The following is a 21,443-nucleotide window of genomic DNA, read 5'->3' as shown; positions in this document are numbered from 1 at the left end:
GTTAAACTTAGGTTGTCAGGCTTGGTGGCTGGTGCCTTTACCCACTGGGCCCTCTCTCACCAGCCCTGAGATCACTTTATGAAGTTACCCTGATTTGCCTTTCCACTGCTAAATTTATGTTAGGTTTAGTAACTTTGGGTGGTGGGACACAGGCTGAAGCCAGGACATGGACTGAGGCCACTTCCAGGACTACCTCTCATACTGAGCTTTTAATCATTGAACGTGTTATGACTTCATGTTTATGTGGTCTTTTGTTTCTTCTAGTAAAATTCCATACTCTTTCCCAAGATGATTCTTTTGGTTGTAGGAGACAGAGTTTCTTTGTGTAGCCCTGGCTGTCCTGAAACTGGCTCTGTTTACCAGGCTAGCCTTGAATTCAGAGATTCGCCTGCCTCTGCCTCCTGAGTTCTGGGATGAAAGGCATGCACCACCACTGCCCAACATAATGATTCATTTTATTAAACCTGTGAATTAGAGCAGGGATCTATTAAGTTAAAACCTGTAAGATAGAGGCTACATGTCATGTCATGGGTTTGTTCAAGAACCATGCTGTAAGGTTGCTAGCTATGATTTTTATGATTGGATGGGGGAACATTTAGAGAATATTAAATGACGAGTAAAATTAAATGACGAGTAAAATATGTGAAAGTTAAAAGGAACACCCCCCCCCCCCCCGTTTCTTTGGAAATAGGGTCTCATATAGTCATGTTGGCCTTGAACCCACTGTGATCTCTTGTAGTAGAAGAGGACCTCGAACTCCTGATTCTCTTGCTTCTAACTCCCGAGGGCTGGAATTGCAGGTGTGGACCACCATGCCCAACTTGTGTTCATGAATTCTTTTAGAATATGCCTGGGCTTAGTTATTTAAGTATATGAGTGCATTTGAATTACATATAACAGAACTGATAGTGGAAAGAGATTGTATGGCCTAGTAGCCATAAATATTCAGTATATAGTGCTTTGTAGAAAGAAGTTGTGCACTCTTGATTAAAAGTATTGTGTTATTTGTTTATGTGTTTCAGGATTTTCTATTGTATGTTAGTAAGGGTGGGGTGCAGCTCTCCTTTACCCTTTCTCCAGTTTCAGTAAGATGTAAACTTATACTATGTCATGCTTGGCAAATGATCTGCATTCTTCAGATACATTTGAGTACAACAAAAGCTTAAAAACAAATTAGGTCATGATTTATTTAGTAATCACTGTAGCTGTGTCTTAGCATCTTACATTTAAGAAGCAAAAAGTGATGAGGCTAAGGCGGGAGGATTGCTGTGTGTTTTAGGCTAGCCTTGGTTACATATTAAGTTCCAGGCTAGCCTTAGTTACATTAAAAAAAAATACAGAAATATGTTTAAGAATGTAAATTGGATAAGATATACTTAAGTTTTCTCTTTTACTGATTTCCCTTTTTATAGGAAATTAAGCGAGAGACAGAACCCAAGGATGACAATTTGCCCATCAAACGGGAGAGGCATGGAAATGTAGCGAGTCTTGTACAGCGAATTAGCACTTACGGACTTCCAGCTGGAGGAATTCAGCCACATCCACAAACCAAAGCTATTAAGAAGAGTATGTAAATAATTCCTTCCCTATTTAGTTGTGTCAAAATAGGATATTTATGACTGCTCATAAATTTAGAAAGATGAGTTCAGTCTTCTATAGCCAACTGCAGTAATTAAGTTACTCTCATATACTGATGATTGGCACACATAGTTTTTATGCTTGGTCATGTAGAACCAGTAACATTGATAATCCAGCATTAATAGCTGGTATCTATATACAGAAATTGTAAATGAAGATCTTGGGTTTATCTCTTACTGTCTCTGAATGATTAACATATTGATTGTATTTAATAGTACTTACTAGATGTTGAGGTATCTGCTAGTCTTAAATGTCTGATAGTGTTTTTCTTTTTTCATTTTCTTTTGAAATGGGGTTTTGCTCAGTAGCTTTTGTTGACCTCAGATGTGATTCTCTTGCTGTGGAAAGTTTTTTTGTCTGTAAATTGTAGCTAGAGTTTTCCTGCCTGACCCACAGTCAGGACAAATCTCTCTCACCTGCCAGTCCCACAGCTGCTCAAACCTGACCAAGTAAACACAGAGACTTATATTGCTTACAAACTGTATGGCCGTGGCAGGCTTCTTGCTAACTGTTCTTATATCTTAAATCCATTTCCATTAATCTATACCTTGCCACATGGCTCGTGGCTTACCAGCATCTTCACATGCTGTTTGTCATCGTGGCAGCTGGCAGTGTCTCTCTGCCTCAGCCTTCCACTTCCCAGCTTTATTCTCCTCCTTGTCCCGCCTATACTTCCTGCCTGGCCACTGGCCAATCAGTGATTTATTTATTGACCAATCAGCAACACATTTGCTATACAGAGCATCCCACAGCAGTAAATAAGTTAGGGAAAAAAATTGACCCTGAAAGAGTACTATATTTTATTAAAAAAGATTTTTTTATTCATTATGTGAAGACAGTGTTGTAGAGTTGGTTCTCTCCCAGCTTTATATGGGCTAGGCTTGAGCAACAAGTGCTATTACTCACTGAGTTATCTCCCCAGTCCTGCATATTTTGCTTTGTTTTATTTTTGAGATTGTAATTTAATTACAACATCTCTCCCTTCCCTTTTCTTGCTCAAACGCTCCTATATACCCTCCCCAATTCCTTCAAATTCATGGTCCCCTTTTTTTTATTAATTGTTATTGTATGCATGTATGCATTTGTTTATACATACATTTTCCTAAATAGAACCTGTGGAGTTCACATAATGCTACTTGTATGTATATTTTCAGGTCTGACCATTTGGTACTAGACAGCCAATGGCATGCTCTTCCCTGGGGAGGACCGTCTCTGCAGCCTCAGCGTTACTCAGTTGCCTGCAGTCACTTGTGTAGGGTTGAGGCCTCACGGACTTTTCCCGTCTAGTTTGGCATGTTTGTTGGTGCAGTCCTTGTACAGCTCATGTTTAGTTGGTCATATTGGTGAGACTTCGTGGGTTATAGGTTCTAACATTACTAGGAAGGAAGCACAGTCTCACGGTGAACTTTGGCCTTTACAATCTTTTTGTACAATCCTTTGGCCTTTACATTCTTTTTGCCTTCTGTTCTGTAGTGTTTCCTGAGCTTTAGGCTCTGGAGTGTTTTATACATGAGTCCATTGGGGCTAGGCTCCACATCTGCATTTTGACTGGTTGTGGTTTTCTGTAATGGTCTCCATCGGTTGCAAAGAGAAGTTTCCTTGATGAAGGATGAGGACTACACTTATCTGTGGGTGTAAGGACAGATGTTTACAGATTGCTGTTAGAGATTGTGTTGATTTAGTAAATTAGTAGTTGTAGATCTCTTCCAATAACCATAATTTCATTAGTACTGAATAGTTAGGTTTCCAGTACTAGGCATGGAATCGCTCTTCCAAATAGGTCGTAAGTCCTTATAGAAAGCTGTTGGTTGCCACCAAGATATATGTGCCACTACTGTACCCATAGGGTATTGTAGAAATTGGATCTCTTTTATGGCCTCGGATCACTTAAATTTACTTGATTTTTTTTTTTTTTTACTTCATTTAAGAAAATAGAGACAACAATTCCATTCTCAAAGATGACGCATTAAACATGTGCAGACAGTTACAGTGTTTTTGACAATGATTCTAAATGTTTTAATATTAAAAAAAACCTGTTAAACTCCTTGTGGAATAATTTAATTTGATTTATTGAGAAATATGGGTATTTTAAAAATCGCATATTCTTGCATATATCTGTCTGTCGCGTGTGTGTGTGTGTGTGTGTGTGCGTGCGTGCGCGTGTGCGTGCGCGCGTGCGCGCGTGTTCGCATGCATGCACAACTGTGGTAGTTGGTTTTCTCTTTCTCCTAGATGGGTTCTGGGGCTCAAGCTCAGGTTGTAAGACTTGGAGGGAAGTGCCTTTCCCTGCTGAGTCGTTTTGCCAGCCCACAATTGTTTAATCGTACTTACCTGAGGTCATTGGGATTATACTAGCTTTGAAATTTTGGTCTATAACTCCCTTGTAGTATTAAGTGATTGACAATAACAAAGTTTCTCCTCTGAACTGTAAATATAAGGGTGTTAATGATTTTCATAAAGGCCTCTTATTGTCACATTATGTTATTTTCCACATAGCACTGGGCTACATCACAAAAAATTTTTGTGAACAAACAGGTTTTTTGGTTTTTGGTTTTTTTTTTTTTTTAAAGACACAGTTTCTCTGTGAAGCCTTGGCTGTCCTGGAACTCGCTCTGTAGACCAGGCTGGCCTCAAACTCAGAGTTCTGCCTGCTTCTGCCTCCAAGTCCTTGAATTAAAAACATGTACCACCACTGCTAGCTAAACGAAGATACCTTGATGCTAAGGTCAGTTAAAGTGTTTTTTTTTTTTTTAATACTTGTGTCCCAGAAAAATGTGATATTCAAGTAATATTTGTGTATCACCTGTCCTGTTTTCATCTGGACAGTTTTAGCCAATTTAGTGGTCCTGGACTCTGAACTTCCTGGAGACTAGTGACAGTAGTAGAGATGTATAGCACAGAGCTATACCTTTGTGTGCAATTCCTGTGCTCCAAGAATTTCCAGACCAATGGAAGAGTTGTTAATGATCTCTGCCCATTATAAATGTCCTATGTTTTAATTCTGTGGTGCTGTAAAGGGACGCATTTCTTCTTTTAGCACAGGCTAGACAGAATTTCAAGGCTATGGATACTAAAACAGAGCACCCCCTTCTTTGTGTATATGTTCCTGAGCATGGGGTGGGGTGGTAGTTGGGTCCTTTCTTTTCCTGATTTTTTTCACCTAAGGATATTATAGGAGTAGGTCCCAGCTGGAGCTAGGCAAAGTTATTACTTTTCTGTTGTTGTGATTAAATACCACAATCAAAGACAATTTAAGAATGAGTTTATTTTGACTTGGAGTTCTAGAGGGATGAGACGTCATCTTAGCAGGGAGGCAGAGAAACAGGAACAGGAAGCTGAGAACTCAATCTTCAACTGCAGGCATAAAGCCGAGACAGTTAACTGGAATTAGGGTGAGCACCTGCCCCCCAACATGCTTCCTGCCACAGTAAGGCTGCACCTCCTAAACCTACCCAATAGTACCACCTGCTGGAAACCAATCTTCAAATACTCCAGCCTATGGGGAGTAGTTCTCAGTCAAACTACAGTAGTTCCTTTCAGGTTTAGGATAAGTCGTGAGGGAAGGAGGACATACAACACAGGTGACATCTATGCCCAGACAGAGTCTTGGACTCATGTGACCTACCAAAATTCAAGAAAATATAAAAAAGAAATCCAGGATAGACCCCTAGCAAATAACGATAGTGAATCAGTAATAAAATTTACCAACCAAGATAAAAGCCCAGGACCAGAAGCTGCTGCACTGTTAAATATAACCAAACATTTAAAGAAGTAACACCAAGCTGGGCGGTGGTGGCACACGCCTTTAATCCCAGCACTTGGGAGGCAGAGGCAGGCGGATCTCTGTGAGTTCAAGGCCAGCCTGGGCTACAGAGTGAGTTCCAGGAGAGGCGCAAAGCTACACAGAGAAACCCTGTCTCGAAAAACCAAAACAAACAAACAAACAAAAAACCCACTGTTTCCTAAGCAATTCCATATAACTGAAAGGGAGGAAACCCTTCCAAACTCATTCTGCGAGGGCAGCATTATTCTGGTTCCAAAACACAATAGGAGTAAAACAAAGAAGAAAAAAATTCCCCACTGTCTTTGATGAATGCAAAAATATGCAAAATTCTAGCAAATTCGGCTTTATAGGTATACCACAAAGATCACGTGGCAGGTTTCCTTCCAGAGATGCAAAGGTGTTTTAACATATGCAAATCAATAAGCATAAATAGAATGAAAGACAAAAATCATATAATTATCTCAATAGATGGGAGAAGAAACATTTGCTAAAACTCAGCATCCCCTCATGGTCTGGACAAAGTAGGTACTGAAGACTCATACCACAGTGTGCTGCAGGCTATATACATAGTCAGTGTACTGAATGTGAAAAACTGAAAGCATTTCTGGTAAGGTCGGGAACAAGCCAAGGGGGATAAGACAGACTTTCATGGTCTTTAGTATATATATAGGGATAGAAATGTAGCTAGAGCAATTACGTTAGAAAGAGAGAGAAACACTAGGCATATGAGCAGGAAAGGAGAAAGTCAGATGATTATCCCTGCTTTCAGATCACGACTTAGAAAAATCTAGAGACCCACCAAGACAACATGCAAAAATTAGTAATCCTGTAATTCCAGTGCTTGGGGGAGGTTCTGAAGAGTAAGGTTATCCTTGGCTGCAAAGCAAGTTTGAGGACATTGTAGGACATATGAGACCCTGCCAAGGCTGACAGCCTGAGCTTGCTATCCAGGACTCACAGTCGAAGGAGAGAACTTTTAACCTTCGTGTGCATGCCATAGCACCCCTCCATGCATAAAAAATAAATGTCATTTTTAAAAATTAACAAAAAATTCTTAGTATTATCCTCAGAGAAATGCAGAACTATATCATATCAGAGTGATTCAAAACTATAGCAAGATGCCATTTTATCTTATTTATAATGGCTGTTATGAAAAAACATGAAAATGTGGAAAAAAGGAGGACATGTACATTGTTGGTGTTATATAAATTAGCCCAGCCATTTTGAGAAACAGAGTGGCAGTTTCTCAAAAAACTAAAAATAATCCCAGCAGTGGGAGGCAGAAAACAGGATGATTCTAAGGTCAAGGTAAATCTGGATTTCAACCAGGACCCTGTTATAAACAACAAACAACAGTACCATAAGTCTAGCTATATTCTTAGACAGCGTATCTGAAAGAAATGAAGCAGTGTACAGAAATAGATACACTTGTGCTTAAGCAATACCATTCCCAGTAGCTAAGTTAGAGTATCAGGGTAAGTGCCTATCTACTTATAATGGGATAAAGACAATAACACATTAACCATATAATAATATACTTGGTCCAAAATAAGAATGAAATCCTGCCATATGTAGCAAAACAGTCTTGGAAGTAGAATAGAGAAAGATTTATTAGGGTCTGGGGCGGGCATGGGCTAGCTGGACATAATCAGTGTACATCTATGAACATCACTGAATCCCACCAGTGTGTGCAGTTATGATGCTAAGTTCAACATTTGAAAGAATAACATGTAAGAGTGGTGAGAGGCAAATGCCTGACTCTAAAATATATTTCAGCTTCTTTAGTAACTCATTCTCTGACAGATGTAAACACATAGGTAAAAATAAAATTTTACTTTAGGTTTTTGAATCAGTTTTATTTGGAGATGATCATATATAATACTACAGGTTTGTGTTTCCAAATCTTTCCAACTCTGGAGGGGAAAAAGACTGAGGTAGGAGGATGGCAAGTTCAGGGGCAGTCAGGTGGGATTTGAGAGGATGAAATAAAATGGTCAGTGAAAATATGAAAATGGTGGTTGGCAGGATAGCTGAGTGGGGAAAGGTGCTTGCCCCGAGCTTGAATTTAGAATTCAGATGCTTGTAGTTAGGACAATACTTTTTTTATATTCAAAGTCTGTTTTCTCAGATTAGCAGAAAAATACTACCTGGAAGCTTGTTAGAAATGCGCTATTGTATCAGGGGCTCTAAAATATTAGGATTCAGGGGCTCTAAAATATTAGGATTCCTACAGAAAACACTGTAACTGAGCAGTGAAAAATAGGGATTTATGATGTTTATGTAATGCTTAAAGATTATATGACCAGTAAGAAAGATATTTAAATAGTGCTTTGCCAGGCAAGTAAAAATGACATACCTACCTTTTGGTCTGCCTTGATGTGCAGTGTTGAGTAGGAGAAAGACAGCTCTGCCTTCCTTCTCCAGCTCTGTCCCCTTCCCTTAGCTAACATACACCGACTTACAGAAAGGTTGTGTATTTGTCTAAAAACGGAAATATAGCATTTACCTGGAGATATAGCCAGGTGTGATTTTTAAAGAAAAAGCTGACTTGATTTTTTTTTTTTTTAAGTTCAGAGGTGGGCTGTCCAACATCACTTTCAGTTTTTTTATTACATTTGTTTACTTACGTGTGTGACACATGTAGAGGCCACAAGAGTTTGTTCCTTCTTTCCACTGTGTCATTTCCAGGGATCAAACTCTGGTTGTCAGGCTTGGTGGCAAGTACTTGCTGAGCCATCATGCTGGTCCTCAGCATCATTGATTTTCAAAGAAAAAGGCAAGAGATTTAACCCTAAGGATGGACCCATCTTCCAGGAGAAAGCAGGGCATTTGTATCCACTGCCCATAGCCATTAACGTCTAGCCTGAATTGAAGAAGGGGGAGATGTTGAGATAAGAGTTAACTCCAGTTTTCTTTCGTCCTATCTTGAGGAAATCTATATGCTTCCACTTCTCTCTTCTGGCTTGTGACTGGATGATCTGTGCATTGATGACAGTGGGGTGTTGAAATTGCCCCTGCTGTTACTGTTATTGAAGTCTATTTCATTTGATGCCCTCCTGGTTCTTACTGTTTGTTTGTTTAGTTTGAGACAGGATCTTAAGTACTCTAGCCTAACTTTGAACTCCTGATTCTGCCTCTAGTCAACCACCATACCTACCATAACTGTATGGGCTTCAGGGTTTCTGTTGACAAAGCTATCTTTAGTCCAATAGGATTAGTCTTAAGTATGATCTGGTATTTTCTCTTGTGGGTTTTAAGTCTTTCTGGTGCTGTCCTTTTGATAGGTTGCATACCATACATTGTAGAGAGGATCTTTTCTGGTTGCTGAGGGTTATATAACAATTCTGTTCCTGATTGTGCATGCCTTTCCAAAAATTAGGGAGATTTTCTGCTATTTTCATTTGGATTGCTTTGCCCTTTTTAAAATTTTGAGTGTATTGATGACATGCATGTTTGATTTTTTAATGATGTCCTCCAAATCTTTAATGTTCTTTTCGTTCTTCTTGATCCTCCTGCCTCCGCCTCCTTCAGCCAATCCTACCGGCGTGCGCCACCACAACCGGCACTTTTCATTTTTCTTTTTGTATTTTTATACAAATGTGTTACTTCCAAAAGGAGTTCTGTTGTAGAATATTAAGGTGTGCTACTTTAGTTTATGCTCTGGAACATTTGTTTAATGATGCAAAGATGTGTTACATTTGTTTAACTAAATAAAATTCACCTGCAGTCAGGAGGCTGTGTCAGCAACTAGCTGACAGAAAAATAGTAGGGAACAGCCAATAATGAGGCAGGAGAAAGGATAGGTGGGGCTGGCAGGTAGAAAGAAGAGATAGAAGGAGAGCCCTGGGAGGAAAGGAAGGAGGAATGAGAGAATGAGAGGAAGACTTCAGGGGCCAGCACGCAGCTACACAGCCAGACACAGTGAGAAGGAAAGAAAAGGTATGCAGGAATGGAGAAAGATAAAAGCCCTGAGGCACAAGATAGACAGGATAATTTAAGAAAAGCTGGCTAGAAACAAGCCAAGTGAAGGCCAAGCATTTATAATTGAGAATAAGCCTCCATATATGATTTATTTGAGAGCTGGGTGGTGGGCCCCCAAAAGAGAAAAAACAAACAACAGCAGTCTTCAAGCTCTGATATTTTTTTCTTTTGCTTAATTAAGTCTGCTGTGGAGGTTTTTGGATGAATTCTGTTTGATTTACTGAGCATCGTTTTCTGTATTTCCTATTATTTCTTTTTCAAAATCTCTTTTGAATTTCTCATTTATATGTTGCCTTGTTTTTCCAAAGTTTGCTTAATCATTCCATCTATATTCCTTTGGATCTCATTAAGCTTTAAAATAACAACAACAACAAAACACTATCTTAAATTCTTTATCTGGAATTTCATCTTGTTCAGTATATTTTGAATCTGTTATTGCAGAGTTTTTTTTTTTTTTTTAAAGAATGTGCTAAGTTACTTTGTCTTTTTCATATTTTTTATTTATTTCTACTGAGATTTGCATGTCTGGTAAAATGAGTATCTCCTCTATTTCAGTGAAGGTAAATCTTAGGGATAATAGTTTGGTATGCAGAATCAAGTTTATTTCTAGCTGGTTACTATAATATTGTCACTTTACTCCTTAGAGTTTCTTTGGGTTTTATTATGGAGGTTGGGCATAACCCATGCTTAGTATTGGAGTTGGAGAGACCCACTTCTTCTGGTGACACAGGATTAGAGGTACTGTGACAGTTCAGACCTTGTGTGGTAGAGTACATCCTGTGTAATAACTCTTACCTACAATTGGAGAGGTAGTCCCTATTGGTAATGGAGGTTTCCTCAGGCACTGTTTATACTGTCCTTGTTATTTGAATATGCAGCTCTAGTAATCATGTAGGGTCCAAGCCATTTGTTCTTTGAGTAGGCATTGGTTCAAGTCCAATGGTTTTCTGGGACGGTTGGAACAGAAATCACAGTGCTCCCGCTGTGCCACTGATACCCAATCTTAACAGGAGTATGTGATTGTACAAGATATTGTAGAGACTAATGCAGAGGACACATACATAGTTATGATAGAAGCAGAAATGTTATTCTCTGTTTTGCTGCTGTAGACATGCTTATCCAAGATTGGAGCCTCAGGTCCCCTCTCCCTGGTGTGCATGCTTGCTTGAGATGGGCTTTTCTGCCTCTGAAAAATCAGTTGTACTATCTACCAGTGGTATTGCAGGAGTGGTTACAGTTGGAGCTGTGTAAAATTCCTTAGTTTTAGGTGCAGACAGAAATGAAGGAGAAAGAATACCACATCCAGACACAATTTCTCTGCTGACTTTACTGTGAACCAGTGGGCAGCACTGTTACTGATGGTGCAGTGACATTGCTTGACACTGCCCCCGCACACCCATGTGACTGGAGAAAACAGTCTTGGAGCTGCTCATCTTGTTAGAGACAGGAGCTTCTTGTGTGGAACTGACAGCTGAGTAGATCTACTTGTGACTAACTACACCCTCATCTCAGTTCGTGGGCTCCCTAATCATTTGGTTTTCGTGGCTGACACCTTCACTCCACTCTGCATCCTTTATACCAGATTCTCAAAGTGTAGCTCTATTGGTGGGTTTGTATCAGTGTCTTTCTCCTGAGTCAGGTCTGACCCTCTGAAACATGACAGTCCAGATTGAATCATCAATTCTCAAGAAGCCTCCGGGTTACAGCATCCTGGGGAATTGCTGGGAGATGAAGTCCTTTTTCTAACACTGTACTACTGGATAGATTCAGGTTCTTTTTAGAATGTAAGCTTCCAGGGTCTGTGCTGAGCGTTTTTTGATTCTCTTTCACCTTTATCCCAGCAGAAGGGAAAGGTCCCAAGCTGCTGAGCTAGGGACATGGGTATTAGGATATTTTTTTCTCTTACTATTCAGCTGTTGCAAGGCTCTGGACTTTACAAGCTTTTGTTTTTCTGTGGTTGAATGCCAGTTTGTTATCTCAACATGAAGCTGTACATCTGTTACCTATTGGCAGCCTGCTTCCTCCCCCTTCTTTCCCTCCCCTCTTCCTTTAGTGGAAGGAGCAAGTGAGTGCTGGTGCTTCTGTTCAGCCATCTTGCCTTCCTTTCAACAGTCACTTAAAAGCAGTACATTTTAAATATTCCTAGGCTGTGATAAGAAGTAATCTGAAAATTATCACTAGAGGGGCTTGCCTACAATACTTTTATTGTCAAAATGTCTTTGTAGTATTAAAAGTTGGTTGTGGATATTTTGCTTTTGTGTAATTGAAGGGATCAGGTGTATCCATGTTTTCTATTACCAGAAGCCTTACACTTTATCTGGGGATGAACATATTATGTTGTAGGAGAAGTATTTAAAAATCACCCAGTGTTGTTTGTGATTATCTGTGTAAATACTCACGTTTGTTTATTTTTCCCTTTTATACTTCCTGTAACTATAATTGTGGTATATAAATAAAAGTGCTATTTAAAATAAATGATCTTTCTTAACATATTTTTAAAATGATTTCTTTTAGAGACAAGAAAACGTCAGTGTAAAGTTCTTTTTGACTACCTTCCACAAAATGAGGACGAACTGGAACTGACAGTGGGGGATATCATTGATATTAACGAAGAGGTAAGGACCAGAAGGACTTTGTACATTCACAGTAGTCTAGCAGCTAGGTGGTGGAGCTTCTAGAAGAGGGCTTTGTCAGAATATTAAAATTTATAAAAATTTATGCCAGTTTTCAATAAAATTTAAAGACACAGTCTTTTTTACTTGTCCTTGCTATATACTATTTGTGTGTTTGCCTTAAGGAATAAAAATAAGCATTTTTTTCAAGCTTAAAATTAATGTAATTTTCTATTGACAAGATAGCTCACCCAAGCCTGGTTACCTGAGTTCCATCCTTATAACTCATATAAAGGTGGAAAGAGAACTGACTACAAAGTTGCCCCCTGACCTCTGCATGCACATTGCATGAGCACACCCATACTCACATCATGCTCACATACCATTATAATAATGCTAAAAAAGTAAAATTAATGTTATTTAAATAGCTCCAAATACCAGAGAGCCTTATCTTAATTCTCTGTTGGCACAAAACAGAAGCAGAAAAATATCCTTTTGAATGATATAGGAGTGCAGTGCAGAAATTGCTTTAAAGTCTGTCTTGTCTGAATTGCTGTATTTAGATACTAGACTAGTATGCTTTTTTCACAGTTTCATACTTTAGACTAAGATATGAAAATATTTCTAATTTCTCACATCTGATTTTGTCATTGAAGGAATATTAAAAGTTTTGCTGGGCAGCGAAGATGCTGTTTTAGAGAGTGCCTTGATATAATATATTGTAGCAGGAATTGATTTTGTGTCATAATTTCTCATTTATCACTGATGTCTATGATAACTTCTAGGATACCTAGACAGAAGGCAGTCTGATTTACTTTATCTGATGGTGACACAGTTAACATTTATTTAGATGTACTGTGCTAAGTAAGTTTCACATTTATTTCCTTTAAACTTTAAACAGTCTAACAGAAGGGAATATTTATCTTCATTTCTCAGAGGTAGAGATTGAGTCAGAGAATCACATTGCTTATTGTTACTCGTGACACATAAGAAGCTACCCTAAAATTAGTGGCAAAAACAACTGTTTTCTTTTGGGTTGTGTGGTTCAAGTATGCAGGTAGAGCACAAGAGGATTGGCTTGTCTCTTCTGTGATGTCTAGGGCCTCAACTGGAAAGTTGAGAAGTCAAGGACTGGTGAGAGCCTTTGTAAGAAAGCCCCTTTATTCATACCTGATGTCTGACAGCCTTGAAGACTAGAACTGCCACATGGACAGCTGTTTAATTTCCTTTACATTTGGCTTGGATTTCTTAGAGTATGGTAATGTGGGGATTTATCAAGGCAACTCTACGTTGTTAAAAAGGTTTATTTTGGGGTAACTTACAGCCAATAAAGGGGTTGGTTACAGGATCCGAGAGAGGTGAGGTGGCAGTCCAGCAGGGTTCTCTGGAGAACTCTGACCCAGTCTGTCTCCCAGCATCCAGGATCACCAGGCACCAAGAGAGCCAGCACATCCTGATCTCGGTCTTAAGGACTCCTGTCTCAGCCCTGCCCCAGGGGTGCATCATAGGTAGGCGTGGCAGTTACCAGAAGCCTTACTAGGGGTAGTACTTCCAGGTCAAAGCTGGAATAGCTATCCACTACAGTATCTGGGTAGTTGATCTTATAATCTGAAATGGTTGAGATTCTGAAACCTCTTGACTACTCATGTAATAATCAAAAAGCTTTGGATTTTAGGCAAAGTTAATAGAAAATTTATTCCATAGTCTGAAATTTAAAGCACATTTTGAGTAGAGGGTGCTTATTTTGATTTGCATAGCAGTCTTACAATTCTAAGTGCAACTGTATCAGCAACATGGTGAAATGCCTTTTACAGTCTAGCCTTGGAAATGATAGCTACTTACAAACCACTTAGATGCTGTCAGGAGTGAAGGGTGAGACATAGAAATGATCAGTTCTTGATGATAATGGTGCCAAGACTACATTTGTGGTGTGAGATACATTATGAAGCCATCTTCACTTAACTTCATATGTGCCTGACATGCAGTGGCCTGAATTTGAATGTGTGTAGCTTGTTGTCTTGTTGTGCCTGTCTTGAACAGCTCCCCCTTGCCCAATGGAGGAGATGAACCCAGGGCTCTGTGCATAGTGGGCCCTTGTTTTTTTTGAACCAGGGTCTGACCACGTACGTATCTTAGGTTGGTCTCAAACCTATAGTCTTCCTTTTCACCTCCTGAGCACTAGAGTTACAGGCGTGTGTCAGCAGGCTAGACTGTACAGTCTGTTTTCAAATGATTGTTTGCTTTTTGTTTATTTATTTCTTAGAGACAGGGTCTCATACTTCAGGCTGGCCTTAAAGGTGGTCCTCCTGCCTCAGCCACCTCTGCTGGGTGTACAGGCATGGTCACCATGCCCAGTTCATTATTGCTGTGCTTGAATGTGTGTTCTTTACCATTCTTCTTCCCAAGAATTTCTTAATTAAACAACATTTGACAAGTTGCTGATATTTGGAGTTTAAATAATACTGATGTTTTTTTCTTTGTGTCTGTTCCATTTTGTCATACTTAATTCCATAGCACACGTGGCTTCTATAATTTTCAATCCTGTAAACGGACATTTCCTATCCTGACCACCCGGTCCCAAATAACTGACTCAGAGGCTGAATATGAATTATAAATGATCAGCCAATAGCTCAGGCTTTTTATAACTACCTCTTACATGTTAAGTTAACCCATATTCCTTATTTATGCTCTGCCACATGGCAGTACGTTTATTAGCATAGCACTTTCATCTTCTCCCTCTGCATCTGGTTGGCGACTCCTCACTCTGCCATTCACTTTCTCGTCATCCTTAGTTTGGTCATCCTGCCTATACTTCCTGCCTGGCTACTGGCCAATCAGCATTTTATTAGACCAGTTCCAATGACAAATCGTTACAGTGTACAAGAGGATTATTCCACAGCACAATCCTTTATCTTAGTTTTTTCTCCTCTCTGTAGCCCACTTCCAGGAACTCACAATTTAGCTGGGTCTGGCTTACACTCAAAGCAACTCTCCTGCCCTACGTCTTGAGTGCTCTGGTCAGACACAGCCATCATGCCCAGTTTCATATTGCCTTGAGTCTGCTAAAACCCCTGAGCTCCTCATGCTTGCTGCTCTACTTTGCTATCCCAAACATAATGTGTTAAAGATTAATTTCTTTATTATGTATACAGTATTCTATCTGCATGTATGTCTGCAGGCCAGAAGAGGGCACCAGATCTCATTACAGATGGTTGTGAGCCACCATGTGGGTGCTGGGAATTGAACTCAGGACCTCTGGAAGAGCAGTCAGTGCTCTTAACCTCTGAGCCATCTCTCCAGTCCCTGTATCTAGCACTTTGTATTTCAGCTATATTGTCTGTAACCATCATGTATTTTGATGTGACTATTCACCCCCGGCCCCCATGCTTTTTATCTTATTTAGGCTTAATGTTAAGCTTCTTGGTCATTTGCTTTAGGGGAGCAGATTCTGATACTTTCAGGCTTATGCTCCTATGTGCCTGTTGCACTTCGTTCCCACTTTGATTACAGCATTGATTTTTACATTTCATTATTAGTAGTTTTGGTTGTTTTGAGACAGGTACTCACTATGTAGTTTTAGCTGGCTTGGAACTAAAAAAGATTGGTTGGTCTCTTTCTTCTGAGTGCTGGGATTAAAGGTGTGTGCCACCATACCTAGCAGTTACATTCTAATTATGTGCTTACTGCTTTCTTAGTTGTTTTCTTCAAGAGCAGGGATTGCTGTAGTCTAGTTTTCTCCCAATTTAGCTGTTTCAGCAAAGGCAACAAAGGGATTTCTCATATGCAAGATTCGACTCTTTTCCTAGCAAATAAATCATGGCTTGTACATAAAGAGTGTCTATTATAGAAATTATTTATTAAAAGTTGGTTTTCAGACTGGGCATAGTAATCTGGAGGCTGAGACAAGTGGTTCTTTGTGAATTTGAGACCAGCCTAGTCTACTTAGTGAGTTCCAGGACAGCCAAAAAAGTATATGTGGAGAGAAGTTTGCTTTCAGTTATAAGGTAGATAACATTGAGGATGATTTATGTAAATGATATCTTTCTAGCTGGATGTAATGTGATGATAAGTAAATGGTGACAGTCAGCAATGTACTCTTCAAAATGCTGCTACTCACTAAAACCCTTCAGCACCCACATGGCAGCTCACAGGGTGACTCCAGTTCCAGGGGCTCTGACGCCTTCTTATGGCTTCTGAGGCTACTACATGCATGTGGTGCATAACACCACATTCAGACAAATGCTCATGCACATAACATGAACAAAATAATAAAACCAAAATAATTTTTTCATATTTTGGTTAAAAAATCACTGTTTTTAACTAAAATGGAGAAATAAGGTTTTATACCACTTAGGAAATTACATCCTTAGAAATGTTTTTACATTTATTATTGAATTTGTTTTTAATTATGTGTATGTGTGTGGCTCTTTGTGCATGTGTGTGCAGGTGCCTGAGGTGGGTAGAGGTTTGTGATCCCCAAGAGCTGGGATGTTGTGAGCTGTCTGACATGGGTGCTGGGAATTGAATTCTGATCCTCTTTCCCGAGACATGGTTTCTCTGTGTAGCTTTGGCGACTTTCCTGGAACTCACTCTGAGCCTAGGCTGGCCTTGAACTCACAGAGATCCTCCTGCCTTTGCCTCCTGAGTGCTGGGATTAAAGGCGCACAACACCACCACTCGGCTTTCCTCTTCATTCCTAACCCTTGAGTGTGTGTGTGTGTGTGTGTGTGTGTGTGTGTGTGTGTGTGTGTGTGTGTGCGCGCGCTGCGCGCATGTGTTATGCTCATGCCATGGCACATGTATAGAGGTCGTTAGAACAGCTTCTAGGCGTCAGTTTTCTTTTACTCTGTGGGCTTCAGGGATCAAACTTAGGTAGTCAGGATTGGCAAGCACTCTTACCTGCTGAGTCATTTCACTGGTCCGGGAAATTACATTCTTAGTTACTAAACTTTGTCCAAACAAAGATTTTTAAGTAAATAATATATCTTATATTTATAAAACAAGGCTCAGTAATGTGTGGGTCGGGAGCTGTGTGCTTTCTCAGTTAGGCATTATACTCTGCCACTTTTGTAAAAAGTGTTTGCTTCATAGATTGTAATTGATTGTAAATTCTCATTGTAAACACTGCAAGTAATGTGATTAATCCCGCGCATGACTAACCGTATATTAATTTAGAAATATTAGACTTTAGCTACTTAAAATATATTCCCGACTTGCGTTTTCTTTCTTTTAAAAGTGCTTGTTTTACATCATTTATTATTTGTTTATTTTTACAGCTCAGTTTTCCCATAGAGTGAAGGTTTTCACTTAAAAGAATTTTATTACTTTTGAGCTGTGACCTTTTTCAGGTAGAGGAAGGCTGGTGGAGTGGAACCCTAAACAATAAGTTGGGACTTTTCCCCTCAAACTTTGTGAAAGAGTTAGAGCTCACGGATGATGGTGAAACTCATGAAGGTCAGGATGAATCAGGTAGGTGAAAGACTTTACTGTGGCTTTATCTTTTGGAATTGTTTTTTTGAGTGCTTAATCAGTTTCAGTTCATCTAGTTTTAAAAAGCATATTATAATGGGAATAAAAGGGGAAAAATACCTGCTCAAATAGTTTATTCTTTTTCTTTCCCTGAGTTCTGTTTTATCCTTTTGTTTATCTGTACTTTTTGAACTGCTGAATTTGCAGATGGCCTAGCTTAGTAATTGAGAAAATTTAAAATAGCAATCTTACTTTTGTTTTCTATATTCATACACCAGATTCTGTTTTCCCTACAGCCAAATGCCATTTAGTTGTTCTTGCTATTATTGTTATTTGGTCTTTTGAGGTAAGTTCTCTATATGTAGCTTTATCTGACATAGAACTCACTGTGTCGGCCAGGCTGGCTTTGAACTTGTAGCAATCCTCCTGTTTCAGCCTCTCAAGTGCTAGAATTCCAAGTGTGTGTCCTACCATGTGTAGCTTAATAAACTTTGATCTCTTGTCAATTGGAAACACAAATTCATCTTAATATGCTCTCCATTCAAGGAATTTAATTGAGGAAATATTAACCCAAGCTAGTTATAAGTTAATACTATTTTTTAAAATTTAATACTATTTACTGTGGTATTTAGGAAACTTACTTTAAAAGATTACTTAAATTTTCAAGTGCAGGTGGAACTATACATATAGTGAGGATTTTAAAAGTCATGCTTCTATTAGCGAGTAATACGTAGCCATTTTTTGGTTATATACATATATTCATAGATTTTAAGGAGTATTTTATAATCTGAAGGAGACCAGTTACTTTTTCTTTTCTTTTTAGGGTCAGTATAATGCCAGGGGGTGTGTATGTTACTTTTTTATGTGAGTTGTGGCAGGGAATATATACTGTCTTTGCCTTTCTATAATTAGTTTGCAAACAGAGTAATGATTTTATCAAAAAGGTATTATATGCAGTTGCAGGGCAGTGTATTGTTTTGAATTGTTATTTCCTTTGACTTTTGTCAATACTTTTTGTAGTTGGGGTTTTCCTGTGTTCCGGCCAGCTGGCGGTAGGGACAAGTCTCTCCCACTCACGTCCCCCAAGTAAATACACAGAGGCTTATATTAATTAAAACTGCTCTGCCATTAGCTCAGGCCTACCACCAACTAGCTCTTACATTTAAACTCAGCCCATTTCTGTTGATCTGTATGTTGCCACGTGTTCCGTGGCTTTACCTGTGTGCCATTACAACTTTTAGTGTTTTATGTATGGATGAGCACATGATTTGAAGTGAAACAAAAGCTGTTAATGTGTAGAGAGTGGATTTCTGAGCTCTAGTGAACTGAATGATAAGAGACTTTTAGAGAAAATAAATCCAAATAATAATTAAAAATTTCATAGACTTAAGGTTGGAGAGATGGCTCAGCAGTTAAGAGCACATACTGCTCTTGCAGAGCACTTGAGTTAGTTTCCCAGCATTCTCGTTGGGCAGCCCACAACACCCTGTAACTCCAGCTTCAGGAGGATCTGGTTCCTTGGACACACACCCACATGTGCAAATAATTAAAATAAATCCTTACAAAATAAAAATAAAAATTTATCTATAGTAGCATTAAATGTAATTGATAAAAGAAATCTAGAGTTCAGTTTTGAAATTATTCTTAAGCTTTTAGCTTTACTGTTTCAGACTTTAAAAAGAAGTCCCTGCAACTTTTGTCATCATTCATAATTACGTGTTTATTTCTGCATATGAATTCGATGGTATCTTCCCTAACACTACAACTTAAGAAACTTGGAGCCTGGAGAGCAGGCAGTCTTTTTTTTTCTTCTTTTTCTTTTTAATTTTTAATTAATGTATTTAATTTTTGTGGGTGTTTTGCCTGCATGTATTGTGTATGCCACATGTGTGCCTGGTTCTCTCTGAGGCTAGAAGAAAGTTTTGGATCCCTCAAGACTGGAATTAACAGAGAGTTGTAAGCTGCCATTTGTGTGCTGGCGATCAAACCTAGGTTTTCTGATAGCAGCCAGTCTCTCCCCAGCCCAAGAAGGCAGTCTTAGTGAATGGTAGAAAATACGAAGAAAATTAATTTTTGGGAAGAAAAGCTAGGCTTTTCAAATGGCAGAAAATGGCATGAGGTGATAGAGTGAAGTTCAGAAACATCCAGATACCTAGAAAGTCCTTATAACACCCTAGTTTCATTTGATTGATTTTCATTTTTATTTATTAAAATTTTTTGTTTCTTTCTGTGTGTATGTATATCTGCATGTGAGTATGTGGATGCCCCGGGAGGCCAGAAAAGGATGATGGATCTCCTGACCTGGAGTTACAGACAGTTGTGAGCTGACTGATATGGGTGCTGGGAAGTGAATTCAGGTCCTCTGAAAAGAGCAGCAAAGTGCTCTTAACTACAGACCCATCTCTCCAGCCCCTAGCCTCTCATTTTATATCAGAGAAAACTGACACTGTTAGGATTATATGCTTTTATTTTTATTGAAGATCAGAATTTCTAAGAGTTCGATTGTTTGAATTCCATTGCTGAGTACTTTTATTTTAAAGTGTTGGCTTATAGGACCATCTTTTGAAGCTCATTTTTTTTTCCTGAGAAAGGGTTTTGCTATAGTCCAGGTTGGCCTCAAATTCAAGGTAATCTTCCTGCCTCAGTCTTCCAGGTGCTAAGATTACAGGCATGTGCTAGAAATGTTTCTTTTTAACATGGGGAAACATAAAAATGAAAGACTTCTCATACATCTTTTACCCAGATTTATCCAGTTAACAATTCACCATGTGCTAATGATTATTCATGTTCTCTCTATAGCTGTTTTTAAAATCTTGTTAATCTTTTAGATCAAGGATAGTCTCATAGTTACATTATCATCATCAAATCAAGACACTTTCTATGGATAATATCGTTTCACACATAGTTCATGTACAGACTTCTTTAATTGTTCTGTTATGCTTATATAATGATATTTTTTCTTCTGAACTCAGGACCACACATACGGTTTACTTTCTGTCTTTAGACCAGTTCCTTTATCTTCTGTCTGCTTTTCTGGGGATTGAGACTTTTGGAGACTGTACACCAATTGCTTTGATTTTTCTTGAGTGGATTCAGTACATTGTTTTCGTTTAGTATGGGGGGGGGACTTAGGTTCTGGGGTTCCCCATAGATATCAAAATCAGAGGATACTACAGTTTCTTTTGAAATGGCATAGAATTTGCATATAATTTAGGCACATCTGATTGTGTATGTTAAGTAATTTGCAGTTTTACTTATAATACCTAAAACAATGTAAATAGTTGTTACACTGTATTTATAAGGAAAAACAAGAAAAAGTTTGTAAAGATGCAGCTTTCATATACCCAACCACATTTCCACTTGGTTGAATCTGAATACAGAACACTTGGATATGGAACTTCTGTGGATGCTGTGACTTCATTGTGTCTTTGCTTGGAAGGCTCTTTGAAGTATTCTGATAGCCTCTTGTCTGATTTAGTATTCTCTTATTAATCACTTCATTATTGATGCCTTTTCTGACTGCTCTTGTATAAAAAAACAAAAGTCTCAACCCCTTCTCTTTTAATTATCTTCCCTTTGATTTGATTTTGAAGCAGGATTTACTATTCCTATTTACACACACACACACACACACACACACACACACACACACACACACACACACACATATTGGCAAACTCCTTATTAGAATATATGAATTTTGTCCACTGCCAAATGCCTATTTTGTGGAATAGTGTGACATATTGATGTCCAATGAATGAAAGAATAGTACTTTTTGGTATACAGAGAACTTTTCAGACAGTGTAGAAAGTGAAACCTTAACTGTTGAGGGTATTGGTATCATTAAGGGTGATGAAACTCCTGATTATCCACTGAGTAGTAAGATCACAGTTGGGTTTCTGTTGCTTTCTTTTATACTACTTAATGTGTAGAAGGCATGGACAGGAAATTAGGTACTA

The 21,443-nt window shown here is 38.7% G+C and overlaps 1 protein-coding gene across 1 annotated transcript in view; it reads left to right on the top strand.

Annotated features, from left to right (window-relative positions):
* Cd2ap (CD2 associated protein) overlaps window positions 1–21,443 on the top strand; it is a 91,173-nt gene that overhangs the window by 27,677 nt on the left and 42,053 nt on the right. Inside the window, exons 3-5 of the mRNA XM_052745382.1 lie at window positions 1,413–1,566; window positions 11,918–12,018; window positions 17,364–17,484. Coding sequence (XP_052601342.1) covers window positions 1,413–1,566; window positions 11,918–12,018; window positions 17,364–17,484 — 376 coding nt within the window. The remainder of the gene's footprint in view (window positions 1–1,412; window positions 1,567–11,917; window positions 12,019–17,363; window positions 17,485–21,443) is intronic.

Source organism: Peromyscus californicus, unplaced genomic scaffold, assembly GCF_007827085.1.
Source record: "Peromyscus californicus insignis strain IS unplaced genomic scaffold, ASM782708v3 Scaffold_19__1_contigs__length_69161282, whole genome shotgun sequence".
Taxonomy (NCBI): Eukaryota; Metazoa; Chordata; class Mammalia; order Rodentia; family Cricetidae; genus Peromyscus; species Peromyscus californicus.
This window is presented reverse-complemented; position numbering and strand designations above follow the sequence as displayed.